This window comes from Parus major, chromosome 12, assembly GCF_001522545.3.
Source record: "Parus major isolate Abel chromosome 12, Parus_major1.1, whole genome shotgun sequence".
Taxonomy (NCBI): Eukaryota; Metazoa; Chordata; class Aves; order Passeriformes; family Paridae; genus Parus; species Parus major.
In genome coordinates, this window is record NC_031781.1 from 11440699 (window position 1) to 11467067 (window position 26369).

At 43.9% G+C, this 26369-nt stretch overlaps 1 protein-coding gene across 2 annotated transcripts; it reads right to left on the reverse strand.

Moving 5' to 3' along the window:
• Positions 1–2579: 2579 nt before the first annotated feature.
• Positions 2580–25447, reverse strand: IHO1 (interactor of HORMAD1 1). 2 transcript variants are annotated; one of them, XM_015640469.2, is made up of 8 exons: positions 25039–25447; positions 24730–24889; positions 17115–17274; positions 15601–15758; positions 13758–13806; positions 13021–13108; positions 5715–5818; positions 2580–4911 (listed from the first exon to the last, which is right to left on the reverse strand). In XM_015640469.2, exons 2-8 carry the CDS (start codon positions 24783–24785, stop codon positions 3598–3600), a joined length of 1929 nt encoding a protein of 642 aa, XP_015495955.1. In that variant the 5' UTR covers positions 24786–24889; positions 25039–25447; the 3' UTR covers positions 2580–3597. The 2 variants fall into 2 exon arrangements, with proteins under 2 accessions (XP_015495955.1, XP_015495954.1); XM_015640468.1 differs by lacking the exon at positions 25039–25447 and having other exon boundaries at positions 24730–25032.
• Positions 25448–26369: the final 922 nt, after the last annotated feature.

Here is a 26369-nt window from a genome sequence, read left to right on the forward strand (position 1 = left end):
GGGGGGCTCAGCTGGGGTGGACTCTCGGGGACGGGATCCCCGTGGCGCAGATCCTCCGGGACGTGAACTCCGGAGGGGCCCCAAGGCAGGTTCCCGGGGGCCAGGACACGGCGGGGCGGTGGAGGGGGATGCTGCTCGCGGGGCAGTCAGGATTGCCCGGAGCGAGCAGCGCGGTGCCAGCGGGCTGTGTCCGAGGCTGGTCCCGCGGCCCCCAGGGGTGGGGGGGGGGGGGGGGGGGCAGTCGGACCCACTAACAGGGTCCTGAGGAAGGTCTGGGGGGCCTCTACCCCACACCTGCCCCACGCTTGTCTCCCAACTGCCCAACACGGATATGCAGCACCCTGGTAGCCACTGGGCTGTGGGACCCTGCCAAGGTTCAGGTAATCAGTTAATCTACTTAATTGTCCGGCTGGAAAACTGCCCACCCTGCCAGGGCTTGAGCTGGCAATGGTACGGCCATGGCGTCAAAAAGTCACATCAGCTCAGGAACATGTTCGGCATGGTGACGCCTGCACTCCAGCTCCCTGCCTGCACCTCAGCAGTGTTTGAGCCGCCGAAGCCTTGGCAAAGTCCTGCCATCACCATCGCTCTTCTCTCGTCAGGCCAGCAGGGACATGTGACACCTCAGGTCCCCATGGCAGCACCCGTGTGCTGGCAGCAGCACACAGTGCCTCATGCCTGCTCCCTGCCATCTCTCCATTCTCAATGTGTTCACCACCAGTGCATGAGGCATTTCTGGTCCCTGATCCACACTCTTCTGTGGGGTCAGGGGGCTGTGGCAGCCAGTTGAGCACAGGGACAAGAATCTGGGCAATGCCGGCACCCTGGGCCCCAGAAAGCAGGCGGGGCAGGCAGCTAGTCTGGGGATTAGTGCTGGAGAGGCCGCACAAGGGGAGAGTGCAAAGTGATCCTGCACCACACCACACACTGCCAGCACTGGGCACCACCACAGCTGGATGGTCTCATGCTGAGGAAGGTGCAGCTGCAGTGCTGAGTGTGCAGTGGGACTATGGGAAGAGAGCAGGATCTAAAGCATCTTTAGCACAAGGCAGGAGCGCAGCAGCCACCTCCACATCCTCGGTGCTGTCAGAGGTTTCCTCCTCTGCCAAGTGACTCACTGGCAGATGAAATGCTGAGCCCTCTACTCTGTGCTGCTGCAGCAGCCACCTGCCTGCTGCTTGCTCAGCTGGGGATGCTGGGTGGAGGATGCAACCAGTTCTCTCAACCCCTGTGCCTGTGGCCACCTGGGTGTCACAGGCTTTTGATCACTGTTTTCCCCATTCTCCTGGGTTCTCCCCCAAGCTCCAAAACTCCAGGTTCCGAGTTTCAGAGAAAGTTGCCCTGATTAAATGCCCTGACAGACTGGAACCCAACTTATCTTTTTTTCCTGACCACTGTATGTGTTTTATGATTCTGCCCTGTGCCCTCCACACTTCTTCTTGGCTGTGCTGCAGGCATCCTCCCTGGTTGAAAGGTGGGCAAGGCCCCTACAAACATCGGTACTGGTAGCTCCATGGAGGCAAAGGCCAGGAGAAACCACACATACCTGGGGTATGGCTGATCCAGCAAGGAGCCAGTGACAGTGAGCTGGGAGTACAGGCTGGGAGGTAGGACCAGTTCCACCAGGACCAGTTCCACCAGGATGCAAGCAGAGTGTCTGGGGAACCTGCTGCCATGCAGCATGCATGCTTCCATTTTTGTCCAGTAAGGCTGGGAGAGGAGCTGCCATTGTCACAGCCATATTGCATCAAATGCTCTTGTTGGCAGCTAAAATCCTGGAGGAGACCCTGAGTGGAAAGGGGGACTGTGGGGACCAGGGTGGCACCCTGGGGCTTCATCCCATTCACCAGGGAAGTTGTCCTATGCAGGGGGAGGCATTGCTGGCTGCTCTTGCTGTTACACCTCCATCTCCAGGGATTTTGTTTTGCACTGTGTTCCAATGTGTGCATGTGGCAAGGAGCTGCAGGGGTCCCCAGGGCGACCCTGCATTGCACCCCACGGCACTAAGGCTCCATCTCGGCTTGCCAAGGAGCCAGTCCCTGCTCTGCCTCTGCACAGGGGCTTGCAGCAGACACCTCCAGAGGTCCCTCCAAGCTCAGCCATGTGCTGCCGAGCTCCCTGCATCCAGACCAGGAGCTGTACAGAGACCTGCACCCGTCCTTGCCAATCCCAAAGTGCACAGGGTGGGAAGCCCACCAAGCAGGTTTTGCCCAGCGAAGGCTGTGCTGGGGCTGCTGGGGAGGCGAGTACACAAGGGCAATGTGAAACAGAACAAACAGCCATTGCTACTGGCAGCCATCACCAACCACCTCTGCTTACAGGGGTGTCCCGAGGCTCTGGAGGCTCCCCATCTCTGACTACCACCCCCCACTTTCTCCTTGTTAATTAACATCACTGGACCAATGTTAAATCAGAAGGGTGAAGGTTTCCATCTTTAAAAACCAGAGAGGAGCTAAAAAAAGAATCCTCCTAATTCCACAATCCAGGAAAGTTAAACAACTAAAGAGCAGTTGCCTGTTCTCCTGCTGGGACAGCAAGGACTCTGCCTCTCCCCCCCCAAAAAACCAACAACAAAACCATTGAGCTTTGGTGAACGTGAGTTTATTAAAGCCAGAAAAAGGGATCCCAGCCATTTTCCTTGGAATGACAAAGCTGGATAATTTGAATTTGTGGCAATACGGTTTTGTCAACACCAAAATGTTTCTTTTGCTGGTAACATTTCAGATCAAAAATCAAACGTGACACAAATGCCTGAAGCAGTGGGATCTGCCCACAGTCACAGCTGGGTACCCTGAAAAGAGTTGCTCTGTGAGAATTGGGACTGTCTAACATCTCATCTGCTGGATCTACCTGTCCTATCTTTGGTCTCTCAGAACCACTGCCCTTGAAAAGGGTATGCTGGAGAATTACTTAATCAATCAAGAGATACAAAAGACAAATAAAGTATAAACAAAATAATGTCCTGGAATCTCTGAAACCGAGGAATTTAAGCCTGTAAGGAGAAGAGATACAATAGTGGATGATCCTGAGATGATGGGGTTTGGTTTTCCTCAGTTAAACCTGTCCCTGCCCAAAGTTCACAAACAACTCCTGAGACAAATCTGAACCTGATGGAAATCAACTAGAATAACACTACTCTACTAAAATCCTGAACTTTTACAGAACAAACCAACACAAATACTACAAGTAAGAAACAGAGTGAAGCCTCTGACCACAGAGATAGCGTTATATAGATCTAGCTGAGGAGTTTCCAATAGATCTCAAATCTGACTGAGCTGACCCTCTGCTCTGCCAGCCCTCTCCTCCGTGGGAATGTCAGGTACTTCATTGCTGTGTAAATGCTAAGGTAACTCAAGCCCATGGCTCTGCTGGGAGCAGGGATGTAAAGCAATACAAATCCTTCAGCTTTCCAAGCCAGGGGAGAGCCCTGCTTAGATCCCACATAGTCCCTTACAATATCTCAAACTGGGCAATAGCATTTTCAAACATCCAGGCCAGAGTCTTGCCTCTGACTAAGCAGGTAACACACTTAGAGGAATAAACTGCAACGGAAATGTTCATCCTGCACTAAGGGCTCCAAGCACGAAACAAACCGCTTCAATCAGAAGAATCACAATCAAACAGTAAAGAGCAACAGTCTGTGTTCTGCTGAGCCAGTGGATTGACAGGATGTGGTTTCTTGGAGCTTGAGGGGCTTTGGAAGCTGAAGCAGCTCATTTGCTTTACACCCTTTGTGCTACACAGGGAAAATACATCCTCCTCAGGAGAGGAATTCAAGAGATACCTTTTTACACTGGAAACATTAATTGTATTTTTAGTTTCAGGACTTCTCTTTCTGCTTACAAGCTGTTGCAGGCTTTTATCAGAGCATGGCACTGGTGGGAAACTCTTTGTAAGCCCCAGCTGAGCACTGTTGAGGATCTGCTGATGAGGAGCTGCAAAAACCAGGTCAGAGTTTTCTGAATTGAGATCAACCAAGTATCTGGGAAGGGATTTTTTTCTGGAGCTTTCCCAGTCAATAATCCCATTTGCCTTCCTCTGCTTCAGCCCACCGTCAGCACATCCAGAGTGTTCACCTTTCCTCTTAGCGGAGCAGGTTTTCTTTCTCCCTATTTCTTTTTTCCAGGACATCCTTCCTGGACTCTGTTTTGTTTTGTTCCCTACAGCTACCTTCTCCACCTTGTGGTCTGTGAACCAGTCGCCGTGTCTTTGCCTAGGTGTAGCTTTCTGTGCAGAATGGTGGCAAACTTGAGGCTGCTGCTGCTGTGATGGTGCCAGGGGTTTAAACCCTCGAGTGCCTCTCCTGAATGCCTTCCTCAGTGGGGTTGGTAGAGGCACTTCCAGTGGTACAGCATCTTGTTTCTTCTGACTATTCCCCAAAAAGTGTCTGCCAGCCCAGCACATGCAAGGATGGTCAGCACAACTCTGTGTCTCCAAACTACATTTCACCTCCTGATAAAAGGTGTTATCTCTGCCACAGGCTGCTGTAGCAATAGGGCTGGCTTTGTCTCCTGAGGCTGAGTTTAGGTTAGATGTACTATCTCCAGTGACCTGATTACTTCCAGGAGAGTCTTCCTGTTGCTGCCCCGCTGTCACACAGGGGAAATGAGACCAGCCTGAGCAGCTGCAAACTCCCCTGCCTGGGCAGCATGGCCTGTGTGGGTGCTCCTTACTCAGGACACAGTGCTGGCACAGCCCAGGGTAGGTCTGCGAAGACTTATCTATCATGTGAGGGGGCAGGCTGGCACTAGACACAAGTGTATGCTGCTCAGCTGAGCTATTACGTAGCTTTGGGAAGCCAAGTTCTTTACACACTTCCAGTAACTGGTCTTTCAGCTGGGCTGGCAGTGACTCCACACCCTCCTTCAGCAGCTGGATACTGGCTTTCGTATCCAAAATCTCCATATCTTTCTGGGGAAGCAGAAGGCAAAGCAGAAGCAGTAAAAAACACACAAAAAAAGCACAACAGTAAGAAAGTTTTCTTATCATGTGTCAGTTTGTTATTGACCCAAAGATTAGCAATTGTATCTTCCTGTGTAATAGATATCCTCAAAGTATCCCACAAAGGTGAGAGGTTTGGGACTGGAGATCCCCCTAACCCACTGTGTGCCCCCTCTCCTAGGAAAACTGCTTTCTCACACGCTGGTGTGATACATCCTTGCCAAAAGCAATTCCTGCAGCAGGGCCTTTGGAGAAATCAGACCTGATCAGGAGGTCTTTGACAGTTCATTCTTGTATCTCTCACATCCATTTGTTTTCTTTTCATGTCTTTTTTCCTCTCCCTGGCAGAAGGGACAAGGTGCTGTGAGGTGCTTTCCCCTCACAGACATTCACTGCACCATCTCCTCCAGCAAAGGCATGTGTCAGGTGAGGAAGGAGTGAGTGCTCCTCACTTAGGAGCTGTGACAGCTCAGGCACACAGCCTGCTGTATGTGTCAGGCACACAGCCTGCCACAACAAGGCACTGTTGGCTTCTCTTACTGGCGGGGGTTTCATCAGAGCTTACAGCACTGTTAGCCATTGCTTGGGTAAGCCTCTGTCAGTGTCTGGCCTAGAATTAGCATTTTAATATATCTTTCCCCTTTCATTATAACAGGAGCAGTCTGCTTTAGAATCCACCATTCAAAGGCAATTTAATATTCGGTCAGTATTTTGAAGAAGCAGGAGAGATTCAGAATGAGGATTCAGAATAAAAGATTAATTTCTTCACTTACGGCTGCAAGTCTCCTCTCCATCTCCAGCAGTGCCTGCTCCATTTGACTTTTATCTGTCAAAGCTTTCAGCATCAAGCTAGAGTGACTTTGAAGAGCATCTTCCACTAAACAGGGAAATCAATAAAAACCACATTTGGTCTTTCATTTGTAAATGTGAATAAACTGCCATCAGTACTATTGCTACTTTCTGCATGGCTTGGCATGAATCACCATATGAATTCTCCTGCTGTGATCTCCCCATACCCTGAGCAATGAGCAATGGGGTGGATTTTTAATGCAAGACACTTGAAATTTATAAGATGCTGCACATAGGCCAAACCTCATTTACTGCCCATTGGCAATGTGGCAGCTGGAGAAGAGAGGCTGTGCAAAGCTGCAGAATTTGGTAGGCTGAATGCAGGGAAGGCTGAGGCTTGGTTGTCTGCCAGGTGCACAGCAGCTATGGCCAAGGCAGGGGGACCCCAGTATAGCTGATCCACCCCTGTATAAACAACACTCTCATGCAACCAGGTGATGGTAAATGGGGCTTGAGCAGGATAGAGGTGTAAGAGGTTAATGGCTAAAAAGGGCAACCAGAGAAACTGTGTCAAAAATGCACAGAAGGCTGAAAACTGAAGGAAAATTGCTGGAAGGAATAGAGGGAAGTTATGAAGGAGCATGCAAAGAATTGGAATTTCCATTTTCTGGTCATGGGAAAAGATGGGGTCAGAAACCACCTGAATCAGGCAACCGTGCACAGCACTTGGTAGTGGGGGCCCCAGCAGAGTCTTGTGGAGGCACAGGCTCCCTGCGAGGGTTTCAAATTGGAGCAAGTTGCTTTTGGGTTCAGTCAGCCTTGTTGAAAAACTGATAAAACAGGGATTTGTGTTATATGATTGGATAAGAATATAACTCCCCCATACAGCTTCAATTACTCTAATAGGAACCACTGCTGCGCCTAATACACTACAGGATGAGAACACAGTTTGCAGTATGTGTGTGGAGATTGGAGATGAAAAATCTTTAGCAATCTTGTGGAAGTCTACTTTAAAATTGTAAATTAGGACAGAGATAAAGAGCTGAGAAAGAGCAGAGAGAAAGAGCTAAACATGTCTGGTCTTTCCTGTGAAGGGGGCAGGAAGGTGTGTACAGATGGTGTGGAATGTTGGCTGGTCGTCATAAAGCAGGATCCAAAGCACTCTTGCTAAAGTAAAGCACTGCCAAGCCAATGGGCCAGGATAACTGAAAGCCTGGAGTGCTGGAGCACTGCATTCCTGATAAAAATCAGAATAAAGCTTACATTTCAACAAGTTGCTACAAGAGCTCTGCAATTAATGAATCTTCTTTTGATACAGATCCAAGGTGTTTGATTGACTTTGAGGTCAGAGGAGCCATCTGCAGCTGTTCCTGCTCACCAGTGTTTATCTCAGCTCCTCGGTGTGCGCCTCTTGCCCCACAGTGCTGTGCTCACAGGCTGCAGAGCTGCAGGGCACTGGGGATCCCTTCTCCTCCTGCTCAGCTATTTTCATTAAGCTTCCAGGGACTTAATTATCTCAGTGAGCTGTGCCCTTCTGTCAAACTGTCAATGGAATTTGTTAAAGAGCTAAAAACTATTAGCAGCAGGCAGAAAGTGATTGTACAGGCTTTGTTTCTGGGGAAAAAAAAACAGAGATGTTTTAAAATTTTGAGAAGGAAGAAAGGAAAAAAATCTGAGCAGTTATGGGCTTAGTAATTTGTTCTCATATGGTGGAAGGTTTTAGAGCAGACTTTGAGGAGAAAAGTACTCAAAGATATGGAGAGAAATTGAATAAGAACAAGATTTTGTAAAAGGTGGATTGTGATTTAATGCACTAAGACAAGGCAGGTGACTTTTTTTACAAAGACAACACAGTGGCTATTCTGTAGATTCAAACAAAGCTTTTCAGTAGAAGTTGTCATGTAATATGAAAAGGAAAAAAATAAGGGTAAACTTAAAAAACAAGCCTCATCTAAAGGGAAAACATCAGCTCTTGAGCTGAGTGGAATGGGGGGACAAGGCAGCCCTGAAAGAAGCTCACCAAGGCCTTCTCATGAGCCAAACAGGCTTAAAATCTGCTTTAGTCACCTTGGTACAAAAGCCAAAGCACATTCAGTTAATTAGCAAGTAACATGAGGATGCAAATGTCAGCAGCAGAGGCTACAGGTGAGACAGGGCAGTGTGGTGCGTGGTAGTGCACCAGCTCTGGCTGACAGAACTGCTATGCACCCCAGGGTGTCTGGAAGCCCACACACCTTCCCAGCTGTCTATGTGCAAGGAAAGAAAGAGACTGAACTAAGACATGGGCAGAGAAAAGCTACAAGTTAATTAAGTGCTTACATGGTAATCTCCTCTTATGAAAAGAGATTGAAAGTGTTTGTCTCATTCAGCCACGCAAAGCAGAGGTGTGGGGTGGCACAGGGCTGGAGGTGCTGCTCAGGGATGAACACAAGGAATGGCACCTCCTTGGCACCAGGAATTCCCTGTGCCCAGATGTGTTTTTGACTTTGCCTCCTCTGAAGGAGTTGTGCTTGGGCACGGTACACACAGCTGTCATTTGGGAGAAGGAACCCTGCAGTTCCCTCATCCATGCATCATCCTCACATACATTGAATTAAAACCACCTCCTGGACTTGAACTCAAGGAGAATTTCTCCATTATTTCAGGATGCACATCACCACATGGCTTTGCCTTGTTCTCTGTTGTAGCTTGGCTGATTTCTGAGAATTATGTGCACATATTTCAAAAAATATGCTGTTGCAGATAATTTGGTTGTTGTTTTTAATCTTCTAGTGTTTTGCTCTGACAGATTTAGACTGTTTTAGAAACCTGGAAATCTATAACCTGAAGAATGGGTTTGTAACGGGGGAGTGAATGTTTGAGTGGGCCTTCTAGACTTTTCATCTCCCTGGTTAGACACAAAGGCTACCTGAAATCTGAGAACAGGTTTTGGGGAGCCTGCCAACCTACAAAAAGAAAGAAAGCAGCAGTGACTAAAGGAAGAAACTCCTTTCATGTCACTTTATCATCTTCCATGTCTACATAGTGAAGATCCAGAAAGGGCAGCATCTCCAAGCTTACCTTATCTTGCTGCTCTTCCCCATATGTTTAATTTTAGCTCAGAATTATTTTTAAAACTTTCTGGTTACCCTAGTCTCTCTATTCTTCTTCAACATAGTATCCTCAGTCTAAAAATAGTCCTGCATCCACTGGGCTTGTGATCTGCACATACATTTGACTCAGCACAGCATGCTGCCGGCAAGCAACCAGCAGCCAGCCTTTTGAAAGCGTTTCATTTGTACATGTAGGAGTGTTCTGCAGAAAAAACCCTCAGTACAGAGGAGGGGCACTCTCCTTCCCTCCCTGCTTCCGTACCCAGAGGAGTGTTCAGACTTGTAAAACACTAATAAACAAGGTAAAAATAAGAGTTAATAAAGGCTTACCAAAAAAAAACAAGCCTCGAGACAGCCAAATTAGATCAGAGCAAGGCCCCTGTTAAGTCAAGTCTCGTGTCTTTGAATATGATCAAGAAAGGCTGCATCAGAGGTTTTCTTCAAAAAAACCCTGCAGCAGATAGTTATTGAATAACTTGATCACAGACAGAAAATCTTTACTCAGTTAATGGGTGACTTATGCACAGACTTGTGCCTCTCTTGAGGTAATTTTAACAAAGCAGTTTTTTACAATCTGAATCGCTGTGTTTTGATTTACTGTACCCTTGTCTTCGCATTCTACTGTTTACAATAATAACACTTGGAATATGAAATCTGGCATGAGATAAAAGGCTGAAGGACCTCAGGGTAGGGCTGCCACCCTGTGCTGCAGAGAGTTCCCTGCAAATCAGTCTGTACCTAGGTGCAGCTGCACTCCAGCAGCTGGAAACTACAGCCTAAGCAGTCAAGGGAGAGAGCACCAGCCTCTCAGCCTAGGAATATTAAACAGCAACTGCTTCTGATGTCTCTCTATCATCATCTATGCAGCTCATCCTGAGATTGGCACTAACAGCACAGAAGCTTTAAATAACACTTTGGAAGGAAGTTGGTTCCCTCACACCCAGATTCAGTAGGGGAAAATGGAAGTGCTATAAACCTGGTAAGGCATGGGCAGGGAAGACAGCTCTGGAGCTCAGCAGAGCACTGCATGTTCTCCCTGGGCAGCCATGGAGCTGTGCCAGAGGGGGAGACAGTTGGGCTGTCATGGCTGCATCATGCTCAGATATACTCCAAGCAGTCAGTTGGCAGGTTTGTGCTGGCTTAGCCTGGCTTCCATTCCACAAGACATTGGGTAGCACCTGCATCAGGGGACGGTGGGATGTGCTGCCCCTGACCTCAACCTGTGCTACAGCACACGGTGCTCCAAGCCCTGAATTGTGACAATGAGGGATTTCAGTATCTACTGGAACATCCACACTTCCTCTAACCATCCATGCTGAAGTGTTTTGGAGTCTGGTTAAGTCTCTCAACCTCAATAGCTTTGTTAGTCACTGCATGGCTACTTAGCAGCTACATGGAAAAACATTTTTAAAATAAGTTTCAAAGTTTTTGACTTTTCAATCCATACAGAGCATAAAGGAGTCTGTATTGGGTGTCCCAGTCTGGACCATACAGTTCAAGGTAAACAAGCTCAAATCATATTAAACACAGCCATTTCCCCTAGAAACTTTGCCAGCAGCTGCTGGGCCTGGGGAGTCTGGAAGCATGTCATGTTTGCAAACCGCTCACCGTGCACCAGATCTTGTCAGAGAACTGCATCACTTCATACCTCTGTGACATATTGCACATTACTTTGTCACCCTTTGTCAGAGGATTGCTGTGGCATGGTGGCTGGAAGGATGCTGCTCATGTGCACTGCAGACAAGGTGTTGTGGATTCGGCTGTTCTGAGCTGTCACAGCTGGAATTACCAGATACTTGAACAGCAAAGCAGTGCAGAGAGGGCTGAGTGGTGAAAATTGGTATTTGTATAAAAAATAGAAGGCTTTGATAGAAATGTGGGTATATAAATTAAAATGTGAAAAATATGGAAAGAAATGAGCTATGGGAGTGGAAACCAGAAGGAAACACCAAATAATGAATGGGCAAGTCAACCAGAGAAATTGTATGTATATAAAGTGGAAGAACTGAGATCACAGGGTCTGTCTGCCTCTTTACATCCCAGTGCACTGCACATCGAAATGTGAGCAAGGCACAGAGCACCTGTGCCTCTGTGGAAGCTGCTCAGCCAAACCTTGTCTCATCTCCAGTGCCAGACACAGCTCTATCCAATGTGTGCAAGCACATATGGACACTCAAAAGAGAACATTTTAAAAAATCTTACTGCACAGACCATGCCAGCCCAACAGCATTTGGAAATGCTTTGGAAATACATTTTGAAAAATATTTTCTGTTTTGCTCTTGCCTGGTGGCTATGCAGACTGTGCCAAATGTGCTTGCTCCCCACTGCTAAAAATGCAGCCTGGAATACTCCTTATAAGCTTTTAATGAAGACAGACTTGATTTCAAGTTCCACCTTCCTTTGCTTTGCAGAACTGTTGTAATGTCCTGGTGCACTAGTTCTCTTCATCTTCTGCACTTCTCTCCTACCTGTGAAATCCTCCACTGCCAATGATTTAACATGTCTCTGCCATGTCACCCACATCCCAAGGTACTATATAATCATTCACTGGCATTCAGAATTTTATTAGCTCTGAATTTAGCTCTTCATCACCTGTATTTTGGAATTTTATACCAGTTTTTCAAGGGAATTGCCTCTTTCCAAGGCACTAGCGTAGGTATCTATTTAGTGGGAACTTAATTATCCATCACTGTGATATCAGTCAAATGACAGTGTTTATCTGCAATTAACCAGTGATAGATGAACCTCCCAGAAATATAAAAAGAACAACATTGTGCAGCATGTGATGATTTTCATTATATATTCAACATTCTGCAGCATGATGCATTACAGAAAGTTCCAATTTTTCTTTTCAATTGCTTTGAAAATCTAACAGCATGCACCTCTGGGAGGCTTCTCATTTCATTCAAGGCACATTCATTTAAAATGGATATGGAAAGGAGACAGGACAGCTGAGTAAATGGTATGGAATGAAGAGGGGGAGTCATGAACAATAGATTTGATTTTCAGTGTCATGACAACAGTTTCTGTACATGAGGTATGCAAAATTAGGCAAAGTCCTGCTGCAGAGTGGACAAGTTGAGGCACTGAAGTAATTAGGAGATGGGAAAATGTGTAATAGGGAATTTGCTGTGCTGGCCAAAGCAGACAGATTCTTGTTTACATTAGGGTCCCACTAAGAGCACTTGCCAAACACAGCAAAGGAGTGTTTTTAGTAGAATGAGATTGGCATTTCAAATGTACCATCTATCATGGCCTCCAGTACAATGCATCAGGCTCCACTCTTTTTTGCCTGAGAGGGCTCTGTTGATTTAAAACTATTTGTCAAGGATGTGCTTTGTGGAAGGCACATTTTGCCACACAGTGAATACTATTATGCTTTTGTGAAGGTCTGCTACCTTCATCTCACAAGATACAACTCACTTCACATTTCTCTTGTATATTGAAAATGGCCTCTTGTTCTTGTACAGAGCAGAGCAAGCTCTGCGCAGTCCTGACAGGGTGTTGATAAAGCATCACACCAGCATTAAAAATTAATGTACTCTCAAAGGCTCAGATCTAACCTAAATTAGAAACAATTTCTTGAAGCACTTTCCCTCAGTAAAGATTCCTGTGATTAGCCACTTCAGAGACAGAGTTATTCAAAAGTTTAGCTTTTCTGGAGGTCACCCCTTTATCATGGCAATAGCGTGCTTCACTACATGCTTCTCATTCAAGAAATGAGCAATACTACTTTTGTTTACATACAAAACTTAATCACCTCAAGCACAGGGAAGCAATGGAAGACTTCAAACTAACATGAAAATCTGAGAAAGCCCTAAAAACTGAAACTGGATACTCAGGGTATAAATATCTAAATAATTTTTACCATGTATTCCATTAGTACTCCAGATAGTCTAAAAATGATTGTACTCAAGGCAAAACACAAAAACAGAGGTGTGTTTACCTATTTGAGCACATTGTGTAACCATGTGACACCTAAGTACAAGAGAGCAGAGAAAGGGAAAAAATTAGAGAGTAGGAATGGAAAACCTGAGAAGTCCATACCATGGATAAGTCTTATTTTTTCTCCTCCCTTAGGGAGAACAGCTGTGAGTGGCATGACTTTCCCCTTTCACCTCAGCCTCCAGACAACACACTGATATTTGGCAGTTTGACTGTGCCCTCTGCTGTTAACAGGAACACAGGAAGGACTTACATGTCTTGGAAAGGGTTTCTTGCCAAACCAAACTGGATTTGAGTTTGGAATCAAACATTTCTTCAAACTTCTCAAAGCACACTTTCAGCTGCAAAAACAAAGGCAAATGGGAAAATGAAAACATTGCCTTTTCTTTCTTTGCAAAATCACAGCCCCAGACGCCACAGAACAATGACTGCAACTCATGGAATGGAACAGTCTGAAAATGGTTGTTTATCTGTCACTTGAAACAATTTGTACAGCTGCTGGTTGCAGCCCCAAAGAAGATCTGGGATGGCTCGAAAGGCTCATGAAATCTGAACAGATTTAAAAAAAGAGATACTGATCTTTAAAATAGGATAAGTAATAACTAATGAAATTAATTATTGAAGTGTTGGGGGAGAGACCTTCACCTTCCAACCACAATGACTAATCCTGATGAGACTGCTTTCTTCAGGCAGAAGGGAAAAAGAACTGGTATTTGCAAGCTGTCACTACAGCTTGTTTTGCTCCAGAGACCCAGAGAAATTCCACCACTGGCTCTGAGGCAAGTCTCTAAAGACCTTGACCCTAAGGCCACAAAGGCAATGGTATATACAAAAATACTTATAATTGTTGGTTCAAAGTATTTGAGTGCTTAAGACACATAATGTAATATTTTAGATATCAGCATGGTAAAGGAGAGAAAGTGAACACTGAATGATCTGCAGTCTTTCTAACTCTTCATTATTTTACATCCTGAATTTGAAGTAACTTACCTCTTGAAGACTGTCTTTGATGCTGGAAATAAAGGAACTTAGGATTTCACTAAAATGGAAAAAAAACAAGTATGAACCAGAAATGTAATTTACCAAAGTGTTCAAAAATTGAAAAGATCAAAAATGAGACAGGAAACACTGCAAGGCATGGTGTAGTATGAAATGTTAGCATGGAAACATGATTACTTTGGGGGGCATAACCCTTTGAAGTCACCTCAGTTGTTTTAGGAAAACAATGAGTCTGTAACATAAAGAAAGAAAAAAATACATATACCCTCATGTCCATATATGTCATACATATGAAGTTATGGGGGTTTTACTCTCAGATTTTTGGCCTCTCTATCAGATTTTTAGTTGGCATTTGCACAACTGGCCATTAGCTGCTGGGGTGTGATCACCATGTTATCTGATTCAGAAGGACCCAGCCAGCACAGTGACCTGGCAGTTGCTGCAATACATGGGTATTGTGTTTGAACTAAAATAACTGGGAAAAACACGGGAAAAGTTTCAGCATCAACAAAGCCCAGGCCACGAAGAACAAACACTGCAAATCCTTTTCTCCTGAGATTATGCCTGTGGTTTCTGTTATCAATCCTTTTAAATTGAGCCAGAGTATCAGGAACTAGGCTACATTCATGATTAACCTGCCACACCAAAATGCATGGATGGTTGCTAAGCAAAGTGATAATCTTTTCCTCTCTGAAGATTTGGGTCATTTTAAGTCAATCATTAGAGTGATCTAAATTACAACAGCCAAAAATATGGAGAGGCAAGGGAGAATCTAGTTATGAGAATTAGGGAGAGCTTCTGAAATCTCTCTAGCCTTATGGAAAGGAAGATACTAATTTTCTCAGTTAAATCTGTGGGGGATACAAATTGATAAATTATACACTTATCTTTGCAAAGATAATATAGTTATTTCTAAAAACAGGCTTCTAACCTGGGAGGAAGTCTGGAGTGTAGGAAGTAGCATATAGAAAAGCATTTAAAGAAAAAATAAAGAATAATTATAAGTGATGCCTAAATATTTAAAACTACTGTCTCATTTCATTACAAAAATCTTCCTGTAATAGGCAATAGAGAATAAAATTTTGTCTTATCAGAAACATAGTGCCCATTGAAAAGGCAAGAGAGATACATAGCCAGATTTGATCAAAGGCTTTTAATAAAAACACACTTCACTTTGGATGTTACATTACAAGATGTACAGTGCTAAGAATTATTTATAGGTGTACTGAGGAGTTTGCCATATTTCATTTTTGAGCTTCAAATTGCTGGCTTATTCCTTAAAGTCCTTCATGACCTACAGGTACATGTAATTCTTTACATCTGACAAAGAGTAAATTACATTAGCAAATAACTTGTCTTTTACAGAAAAAAAATACATAAAAATCGTGTATGGAAATAAAATTCTAGAGATGTGTGCAGGTTTATAAAGATGTAATCTGCACACAAGTGTGTTTGGCAATCCCCTCATCTGGCCCAAATGTGAAGGCCATCCTCAGAGTCCCTTTTATCAGTCCCCACATAGCCTATAAAATTTTGAGAAATAAGGGTTTTAAAAGAGAATCAATACAGAAAAAAGAAAAAATGCTGATTAGATAAAGAAAGACAAAAGTAAATTCAGGTTAGAGTTTTGCTGTTCCATGGGTCTTAAAACTTCATGTGTTACATAAATTGCAAATAAACCCTATTCTCTTACCTTGCAACTCTTTCTAATTAGAAATTATTTAAAATCTTAAAAATACTTTTCTTGGAGAAAAGATTTGTAAGAAGGGAAGAAGGAGCTTCAGGGAGTGATAACCACCAGAAGAGAAAGAATTTACTGTGGATGTCTACATACCGGTCATATTTATCCTTTATTTTGTTCTTATTCACTTCAAAATTTTCCAAGACATTTTTCACTCTTCCTGTACCAAAATTAAGAGAACCTTTTTCTCTTGTTTCTTCATCAAATAACTGTGGTTTTGTCTGATATTTGGTAAAAATACTGGGCTCGCTCTGTGACACAAACCAAAGAAAAATATTGAAGTACAAAAATAATCAGAACATTAATTAGAAGAAACAATTTGTTTATCCAGTGCTTTGCAGACTGACATCACAGTGATTGGACATGTCAGATTAGATTGGATGAGGAGATTAAGAATTTTTTGAGATTATGCCTCATTTAATGTGCCTAGTTAGATCAACTTCCTGTGGAACTGGGATCCAGCCCAAATTCCTCCAGACACAGGTTTTCTCTCATCTTGAAGATTTTCAGTTTGCTACAATTATAAGGCATGCAAGTTTTTTTTCCCTTCTATGTCCAAGACAGAGACTATAAATGAATTTCAGTGTTCCTGGAGTTGTGGAAAAGTTCAAGTTGTCAGTTGAATCTCTCTGTGCAAGAATCTAAAAAAAATCCTATTGAATTTCCTGATGGATGACATCATTTTGCTGCCAACTAGCAACATTGACAGACTGTAGATGAGTTTTTCACATGCTTCAATACACATTTTAGAACAAGAAATTTAATATTAATATGAATGCTTTGTTCTACAAAATTTCCAGACACTGTGTGACCAAAATGGAAATGCCTTTTCCGTAAAACATAAGAAAATGTAAATTCCATTAATTTTTTTTCATCGTGAAAAGTGCATTTCCTGTTTTGTGTCTGATGAAAACAGCTCCTAGGCAAAATGCATAGGACAGCAGATAGCATCTGGAACTGAAGGACAGCCCAGGGCCTCCAAGCTGGCACCACTGCTCTTTCCTAATCTTTGCTCCAGGTGTCTTTATTCAGATCTGGTTCTCTCTGTTAGCAATGCAGGAAGTATTTTAGAGGTGGCTGGTAACATCAGAAACCATGAGCTGTAGGAGGAACATTGAGAGCATAGTAACTCTTCATCCCTATTCCAAAAACATCCAAGCATCTACCATAACAACAATGCAGCAAGGTCATTGTCAGTGCAGGGAAGCAAACACCGAGTAGCTCTGTCATTCCTGCGGAAAGCTAAGAAAGTGAAATACATCATTTTTGAAAGAAAATAGATGGAATATTCTAACTTGATTAGGTAGGTGGTGTAAAGACATTACTTTGAGAATAATCTCATATTATCTTAGTAAATTAAAAAATGTGATTGAAGAAAATAATACCCATCTCAATAATAATTTATAGCAATCTGTTATAAATACCACATTCGTCTGACCAGGCTGCTACTTTGTCTTGTCACAGTAAATATGTGTATGGAGGAAGAAGATAACTTGATTTCAGCAGTTACTGACATGTGCAAATGTTACCACCTGATTTCAGCATTTTCCATTAACTTGGAATGGTGGCTGTGTGCCTGCACAGCACTGACTGAGAGCAAGACTCACATCCTGGGAGTTCTGCTGTCCCGGCTGCGTGCCCAGCTCCAGGGGTGCTGCTGCCGACTGCACATTCTCCGGGCAGAACTGGGAGCCAAAGAGGAGCTGAGAATCACTCAGACTCGAGTAGTCACTGGCAGTGCTGCTCCGCATGGAAAACTTATTAGGCCTGAAATGGTGCAGAGAGGGATGTGAATAAGTCTGGAGCAATTAAAAAGACAAACAAAATTCCCTACATGGCCTGCTTGAACTGCTTGGTCATGACCCACACCAACATGTTAATGTTTACTCTCTGCTTGGAAGGTGCTGTTCCTATAATGGCATAAGGTAGAATTATAAGATAAACCAGACAGGTTATCTTAAACTAGCACATCCACACAAACAGAGTGTGGTAGTTTCACATTCACCTTATAGGAGCGAAGGTGTTTCTCCAGGATGTCCTGCAGACAAAAGACCAAACCCAGGACTGGGCATCTAAAACAGCTCATCCTACCTGCCTTGTCAATCAGTCTTAGTTAAAGAGACACCTTGGGCTCCTAGCAAGTGCTGGGTCTCTCCCTTTCAGCTACTCTGAGTAACAATTTCTGTTGTAGCTCAGGTGTTGATTCAATGAATTGGAAGGCAGTTCCAAGAGAATAAAGCTTTCTGACTAATAGTTGACATTTCTTGGGCATTTGTTCCCCAGATGCCTTAAGTCTGACACAGTAGAACAACAAATAAATAGAGATAGCATATGGCTGGATGAACTGATACAAATTGTTGGAAGTATTTCAAACATATTAACATGCTGCTTCAAAAAAAACATGCTTCTTTCCCTTGAGCATTACTCAAATAAATCTTTTCTAGATACCCTTGATTTTCTGCTGTGTTGCTCTGATTCTACTCCTCTTCAGAAACACTCTTATACTCTTCTCCTGCTTTATGGACTAGGTCTGTGGCACAGGACCAGCTTCCCTCAGACAAGGGCTTCCCTGCACAGCTGCATTGCTTCTCATTGTGTTGGAAGCTGGCTTCAGTATTTGGTTAGCAAAAATACATACAAAAGACTTCTTTCATTTTTCACAAAGAATTGCAGAATGGTTTGGGTTAGAAGGGACCTTAAAGATCACCTAGTTCCAATCCTCTTGCCATGGGCAGGGACACCTTCCACTGTACCACATTACACAAAGTGCCATCCCTTCCAGCCTTGAACATTTTCAGAGATGAGGCATCTACAGCTTCTCTGGGCAACCTGTGCCAGTGCCTTATCACCCTCACAGGAAAGTATTTTGTCATAACAATCAATCTAAATCTACTCTCTTTCAGTCTAAATGATCACTATTCCATCGCTCCACATCCACAGGGTCTGGCAGAGTGTTTAGGTCAGGATCAAACACAAAACAAGTTGTGCCGGGTTTATATTCTCAGTTCTTGTTTTTTTTGACCTACGAAGATGGAGAGATGTGTTGCTCCCTTTGAAGCTGAAAACTAGAGACCAAAATAAATGAAAATAACTAATGAAAATTTCGTGCAAGGTTTTTCTTCCATATCAAATCATACAAGTAAAGGAGAAAGAATTGGAGAATAACTCATGTGTATAACAAGAGATGATCACCCCAACATTTATTAGCTGTGACGTGTTTGGTTAATCCCTAGTTTTGGAAAGAGCCCAAACATCATAGACACAACAGGGAAAGGATTTAGCAACAGTACTTGGACTGCTCAGTTTCCATTATATAGTAGTGTCACTGACAGTATCATATTAATACTTTTGGCTTTAAGCTCACTGAGTACACTGAGCTGCAGGCAAAAATAGATCAGGTATGGGTTTCTGGATTCTCAAAAAGCCTGATAAGTCTGTCTGAATTCAAACCTTCTCCCTTAATCCCTCTCTGCACCCCAAATCTGCTAAGAAAAAAATCTGAATACAATTTTACTTGCACAGCTTCTTGTTTCCATCTTAGCTAAGCTTTGTAAAAAAAAAATAAAAAAAAAAAATCTTAATCTACATGCAGTATGTGGGGGAGATGTGAGCACATGGGCTGCCATGACCACACACACAGGCACAGTCCCTGCCTGCAATGTGAGTAGCACATCTCCTGCACCAGTTTTCTAAATCCTCCTGTCTTCCAGGCAAAAAAAGCTCCCTCTTAGTTTGAGCAAGGGTTTTTATAATCTTTAGATGGTTTACAGTCTTGACAAACCCCCTTTGAAAGTGTCCAGTACAATTGGTGAATATCACACCCCACAATATGCTTGTTTTCTCAGATGCTTCATGTTATTTAATACCTGAAGCCCAAGATTCTTGTAACAAAGATTTTATGAGGAGTATTGAGCTGAAAGGACTTTATGAGCCAAGGGACTTCTAGGCTTACTCTGCACTACAACCAAAGACAGCTGTTGGCTGCTCTGGAGCCCAGTTTTTCTGTCTTAAGTCCACTACCTCAGCAGTTGGTTTAGGAATCGTGGCACTTTTGCAAATTAAAGGGGGAGGTGAAACAGATGTCTCTTTTGAATACACTCATTCCCCTGAGCAATGGATTTCTTTCTCCCTTGCTTAACACTGCTGGCAATTAATTTACTAACAAGACCATCTGGGCTAGCTATCAGCCTGGCCATGCTTGGCCCAGGCCTGTCCCTGACAGAGAGATCAGACAGCCTTGATCACATGTGAGATCAGATCCATGATCAGGCAACTCCAGCTCTTCTAACCACCTGACAATTCCCCTCAGAATGCCTGAGGTGCAGGGATGCATGTTCTGTCCTAAATATAAACTCTTTTCCATAAACAGCGAGGAAACATCCCAGGTATGCAATCCCACTTAGCAATCCCTCCTAAGTGAGGAGTGCAATAGTTTACCTCAGGAGAACTTCTGGCTTTCTGCTAACATGAGCCATGCACCAAATCATCCATGTGTGTTGGTGCCCATAACATTCCTTTGGTACTGGCATTAGCATATGCATCCAAAGTAAAACCAACTTTAGATATGTAAAACAAGTTCTTGACAGCTCCAAAAAAAATGGTTAATCATCCTCTGCTGACTGATGGTGAAACGATTTCATTTTCCTACCTAACTTACTGCAAGGTATTGCAATATTGGCATCTCCAACCCTTTCTCGTGATATGAGTGTGATCTAAAAAAATCTGCAGCGTTCTGCATATCTGAGGGGTTAGCTAGATCTTCCTAGTATCTGTTTCCTTGTTGTCAGTGGAAATTCCCCCTTTAGAGGAGGAGTTAGAACTTTCAGGAACTTCTTTCATTTTCCTAATTTTTTTAATTTCCATTCCAAATACTTTAGCACAATCACATACAAACATTCACCTGTCATTCAAAGGTTCTGCCTTACCTCAAAACAAACATGGCATGCAATAAATACCCTCTTCTTATGTTTCCTAGATGTTCTAGGGATATTGACAAACTAAAGCTTCATAACTGTAAATTGCCATAGGCCTCATCAATCTTTTTTTAAAAACTGATACTTGTATTCTGTTGTTTGGATCCATCCTAATGTGCCAACACCAAGGTTTAAGAGTCATTTGAAAAAGCAAACTGAAACTTCTACAATTTGCAACGTAACATTTATTTGCAGTGCTGCTTTAAGTGATTTTCTCTGGTTCTGTCATCCCCACTGATGCTGTGCCAACATCCCTCTTCTTCTCAAGCACTGTGGGTGAAGCTCACTTACACCTTTCTGACACATTTCTTCAAAGTGCAGTAAAGCCTCTTTCCCAAAGAAGAGATCTTTCTCTCCTAGTAGCAGTGTCTTGAGTAGGATCAGTGCCATAGTCTCTCTTCTCCTGGTTCCCCTCCAGAAAATCTCACAGCCCTTTCTGCTTCTCCTCATTTAGGGACCAGGAGTGAATCACAACAAATCCAATTTAAATTCTGGGAGCTGCCATTCACCTGCTCTTCCTCCTGGCTATAGCCTGTATCTATAGGAACTGTCTCTAGCTCTGCTATACTGCTCTCATCCTCACTGTCAGCTGCCTGCCAATGTGCTCAGCAAATGAGCAAGGATCAGCCTTGGCTTTGGGTGCAGGGGAGCTGGAGGAGTTTAAATCAAGGAATTTAAGCTGCTATTGCAGCCTCCAGCCATTTGCCACATCTTCACTGGAAACAGTCACAGCAGAAAATTATTCTTCTGCTTCCTGGCCTCTGGAATGGCATGATCTGCTTGCTGCAAATAATTTGCACCACATCCTAAAAGGAATTTCTACAGATTCTGGCACTGGCCCTGGCACGATGAAATCCCTCTCAGTTTTTCAGCTCAAACACTGCTCCCAGTTTCCAGATTTCAGGTTTGAAATCCCTCTGGTCTTATTTTAATTTCTCAAGGTCATTTTTACTTTCTATTACTTTTTTCATTATTCATTCAGCTGTGATTCAATGCTACCCAGATATCCTTACCTTGGAATCTATGCTAGTATTTTGTCCTAAGCTAGTTGCCAGTTACAACAGAGCATTTGCTTTAAGAAGAGATTGGGATTTCTGCAGAGTACTCCTGTTTGCTCCCACAAAATGCATCCCCAACCATATTAAAAGTTCTGCATCTGGAGACGTGGATCTTTTTTGCCATACCCCTCTCTAGCCTGAAGCTATCTTCCAGCCTGCACTCATAGCCCCGGTTTCTCATTCCTGTGAGGCTCTGGAAATTTACAGCTGCTCTCCTGGTCTTTGTCCTGGCTGTCTCCTTCATTTTCTGCTTATTCTCGAACCTTAATACAACTTTCAAACTACGTGACCTTGTGATGTGGGATGGAATTTCATGGGATAATGGATTGAATTAGTTTTTTAAACTTGGAAGTTATTCTCAACAGCAGAAATAAACCACAGAGAGTAGTGGCCCAAGTAGGCCTTAACTTCAAGCATCCATTTAGAATGCCTCTTTAATATTTTCATAATTTCTTGGCCTCACTCTCTGGCAGGCTTTCTGCTTCTGATATCCTTGGAAGCCAGTATATGAGTAGCTTTTATGCATTTAGCAAGTTATTTCTTTTGTCATGGTACAAGCAATTTCTCATAACTTCAATTTTAAATCTAAATAATCAAGTCTAAATAATCTTTCTGCCTCAGGCAAACATTTAACCCTTTGGGCTGTACAGTTTAATTTATTTTTTAATGAGGTTTCTTGTTACTATTCCAGAGTATTTTTTCTTTTAATTAACAGTAGTGGATTGTTTTGGCTTCTGCTGCTCCTGCAGAGATACTGACTCCATTTCCCTACTGCCACTCTCATGGTAGCACTACAAGAGTAAATAGCCTGAACAGGGATCTTGTGCTCAGTTCAGGGCCAAAGCAAAATGTGTCTCTTCTCCTGGGAGCTCCCTGGCCAAGGCAGGTATTGATGGTGTCTGAAAATGTACTTTCAGCATCACACCCCTGTGATGCTTATCCAGTCAAAGGCTGATTGAAGCAGCACTGCTTTTGTGGCTGCTGTTCCTGCATCCTCTGTGATCTCCCTCTGCCAGCCCTCCTGGCTGGGCAGGAGGCAGCACCACTCTAATGTGGCACTTTCTCTAATGAAAGCTGGCATTTCAATCCATAAAAACCGTGTCCTTTGTCAATACACTTCAACTGAGACTATGTTTTCCCAGTATAGGTGTCATGTGCCTCCCTTCCACCCTCTAAAATAGCTGGCACCTTGATATTATTGTCCAACCTGATAATCTTCCCTCTGCTTCATTTCTAGTATCTCTATTATGTCAATATTCATATATAAAACCAGGTGGAACAGGGGTTCTGGTTCCCCACACCCTATTTCTCAGAGAAATTTCTCAGAGAATACTTCTGCAGAGAAGCGCTGTTGTGTCTGACAATTAACAAATAAAACCCTGAGCATTTCTGGGCTTGTGCAGAGCTGTGGCTGTGAGGGTAATGCATCACTGGAGCTCTGCATTTCCTGGGGACCTGGTGGCAGCTGCTCTCAGAAGTAACACCCTGACTCAAACTTGCAAAGAACTCACAGAGTGAGTCATACACTGCCTAGATTATACGCTGATTTTATGTTTCATTTTTAAAGCTCCCTGAAAGAGTTTTCTGGGGATTAAACAGCATACCCTGCTGTGGTGGGAAAGGTTTCTAGTAATAGAAGTGAGCCAGGGAAAAGTAATCAACACTTTTTCCCCCTGTTTCAAATACACACACACATACACACACACACACACACACACACACACATGTTCCTGTGGGAAAATTTTCTTTCCTTTAGAAAAAGTTAATTGTCCACAGAAAATTTTCTCCCCCTTCTTACCTCCACCAAAAACCCAGCTGCATTTCCAGTAACATTTTATGCCCTATTTGACCCTTTTGAACTCACTTGTAAAAAATGTGGAATGCTGAGGAGTGGGTGTTAAAATCTTGCCTATATTTTCTTCCTGCATTAATAAATGAGTTAAAAGGGAAGATGTTGTAAGTGATAGACTACTTTGGAGGAGGAAGAAATTCAAGTGATCCCTTTCCAAACAGGCATCTGTACTTCTTCCACTCATTTCCTTTCCTATGGCACAACTCCACACAATTATTTATTTAAAAAAATAAAATAATAATCTTACATATCTCGTATATAATATAAAAATGCAGTTATCTATTTTATATATAAATGATGTCTTTTTCATATATTCTCTGAATTTCCCCTTCTCAGTCTCTGACCGGAAGGAAAGTCACAGGTTTGCAAACTCAGAAAACTAAAAGAACCCCCAAAAAACAAATAAAATAAATCCACAAATACCAAGAAGACAATAGAGTTAAGCAATGCTCAATTATAAAGACAAAACTGTGACAGTTATAAATACATTTTTCCCTGAATTGGCTCCCCTTTGCCCCCTGCATCTGTGCAAAATTCAATTAATTCGTATCTATATGACAAGCATTTTTATAATGGGCAAGAAAATGACTACTATGTTTTCATTATCATCCATCATTGTGGTAACATCTGGCCAAAGAAACAGTATGACTAAAACTGTGAATTTGAACAAGTTAGTTATGTAAGTGGGTTATTTAACTAACAGAGGATCAGAATACCAAATTCATCAATTTGCTTTTCTGGAGTCAAACAGGGGATGAGTCCCACTGCCTTTTTTAGCCATGTGATACAAAGGATGCTCTGAAATACAAACTGCAGCTTGTCTTACATATTTGCCCTCCAGATGTTTACATCTGAATATTTGTAGTTTCACTGTAGATTGTAGATGTGGGGGTTTCTAGCTGCTCTTTGGCTTCTGCTGGGAAAAAACAAGCCATGTGTATAAATGCAGGATATGGAATAATTTTTGAGTTATATAATGTGCAATAATATTGCACATCACGATTCGTTATATCTGCCCTCTGCACAGGCAAAAGGAACGCTTCACTTATCTAATGAGATGAGGACAGCTCACAGGGCTTCCCCAAATACACCCTGAATGGACAAGGGTACAGATTCCAGCCTATGCTGATTTTTAGATTCCCACCAATGGTAGCTCTATGGCGGTGCTGGCAGGCTGGGAGCATAAACAGGATCCCCGGGGAGGCTAGTGAATTCCCATTAGATTTCCCTAATTAGCCACAGATGAGTTCTGGACATGTTTCATCTCACTGCCATCACCCTTGCCAGGTGTTTGGTTTTATACCCCATCCCCTCTCCATCTCCCCACACTCATGCTCACCCGAGAGCTGTTGGTGTGCTCAGCATCTCCTTGATGTTCCAGACATTGAAGTTCATGTTGTTGTCAGGGCTGACACCCCGCCAGGGAGCCCCCACACCACACCATGGCCCTGGCCCTCATGGCCTCTCCCCACCACCAGCAGCCATGGTGCCACAGTGCCCTGCAGGGAGGAGGGAGATGGAAGGAGATGACCAGCCCCACTCAGGGCAGAGTCACCTGTGTCCTGTGGCTGTGGGGGCAGCCCAGGGGCACACGGCCTTGCAGGCCCGGGGCAGGCCTGGGATACAGCCGACCACTAGGCCTGCCCACCTGTGGGTCCTGAGGGGCCTCAGTGCCCTGGGGCAGCCCCTGGGTCTCACCCCAGGGCTGGGGATTCCTGGGTCTCACCCCAGGGCTGGGGGTCTCTGGGGTCAATCTAGGCCTGAGGGTCCTCGGGGTCACCCCAAACTGGGAGGTCCTGGATCGCACTCTGAGGCTTGAGAGGCCTGGGCGCCCTATGAGGGTTCCTGGGTCTCACCCCAGGGCTGGGGGTTCCTGGGATCAGTTTGGGGTTGAGGGTCCCTGGATTTCACCTCAAGGCCAGAGGCCCCTGGACCTTACCCTGAGGCTTGAGATACCTCAAGGTCCTATGGGGGTCCCTGGGGTCACCCTAGGACTGAGTGTCCCAGGCTCCTTCCCTGGAGCTGAGCCCCAGTAGTCACCTCAGTGCTGAGGGTCCCAGTGGTCACCTCAGTGCTGAGGGTCCCAGTGGTCACCTCAGTGCTGAGGGTCCCAGTGGTCACCTCAGTGCTGAGGGTCCCTGGATCTCACCCTGAGGCTGGGGGATCTCTGGATCTCACCCCATGGCCATGAAGCCAGGATCAGCCCCAGCTCCAGTCACTCTGCAAGCCAGCCACTGCCCCCCACCTGGAAGCACAGCCCCGGGCACTGGGGCTCATCACAGGACACTGGGAGGAAGACAAAGCTGAAGCTTGGAATCTGGCACACAGAGGGCTGCTCCCATGGGAGCATATCACCCATTTCCTTCATTTCCAGAGGCTGTGTGGTCTCTCATGTAAATACCTCTGGCAGAAATGCAGAAGGATTTAATTTCATCCATCAGAAGTATGACAAAAATAACTACCATCTAAACATTCTCCAGAGAAACATTCTCAAATATGGTTTTACTGGATTTTTTGCCTTGTGGTTCTGTAACCCCCATGTTTAGGAATGTAAAACAGGCATGGCTGCTTGCCTATTTTTTCCTCCTTTAATTCAAAACTATTTCAGTGCTAGTTAAAATGTTTGTTTCCTGGCTCTGAAGATACTCCTTAATCACTAAACCACTGCAGAAATAAGGTTGACATAAATTCATGGATAGATCAGGGAAGTTACTTACATTCCCCTTTATTCTCTTTTGCCTTTAGGATTAAAGGCAGCCCAGAGCTCAGGGTGTCAAAATAATGGCTTTCTTGATGTATATATCTGGTTTCCTAATCAAATCCCATGTAGATAAAGCTTTCACTTCAGATAAAAAGATAAAATTCTGGCCTTTTACCCATAAAAAACCTTATTGGAGCGATTTCACTGCATTGCATTGCATTGCTTGACATTACATCACTCGAGTTGGTTTAAATAGCTTGGATTAATCAAGGCAGCTT

Coding starts and splice junctions, on each gene's coding strand:
- IHO1 (XM_015640469.2), bottom strand. CDS start 24,785: ATGAACTTCAATGTCTGGAACATCAAGGAGATGCTGAGCACACCAACA. Junction 15,759..17,114: donor GACAGCAGAACTCCCAGGAT/GTGAGTCTTGCT, acceptor TTTGTGTCACAG/AGCGAGCCCAGTATTTTTAC. Junction 13,109..13,757: donor TCAAAGACAGTCTTCAAGAG/GTAAGTTACTTC, acceptor TTGTTTTTGCAG/CTGAAAGTGTGCTTTGAGAA.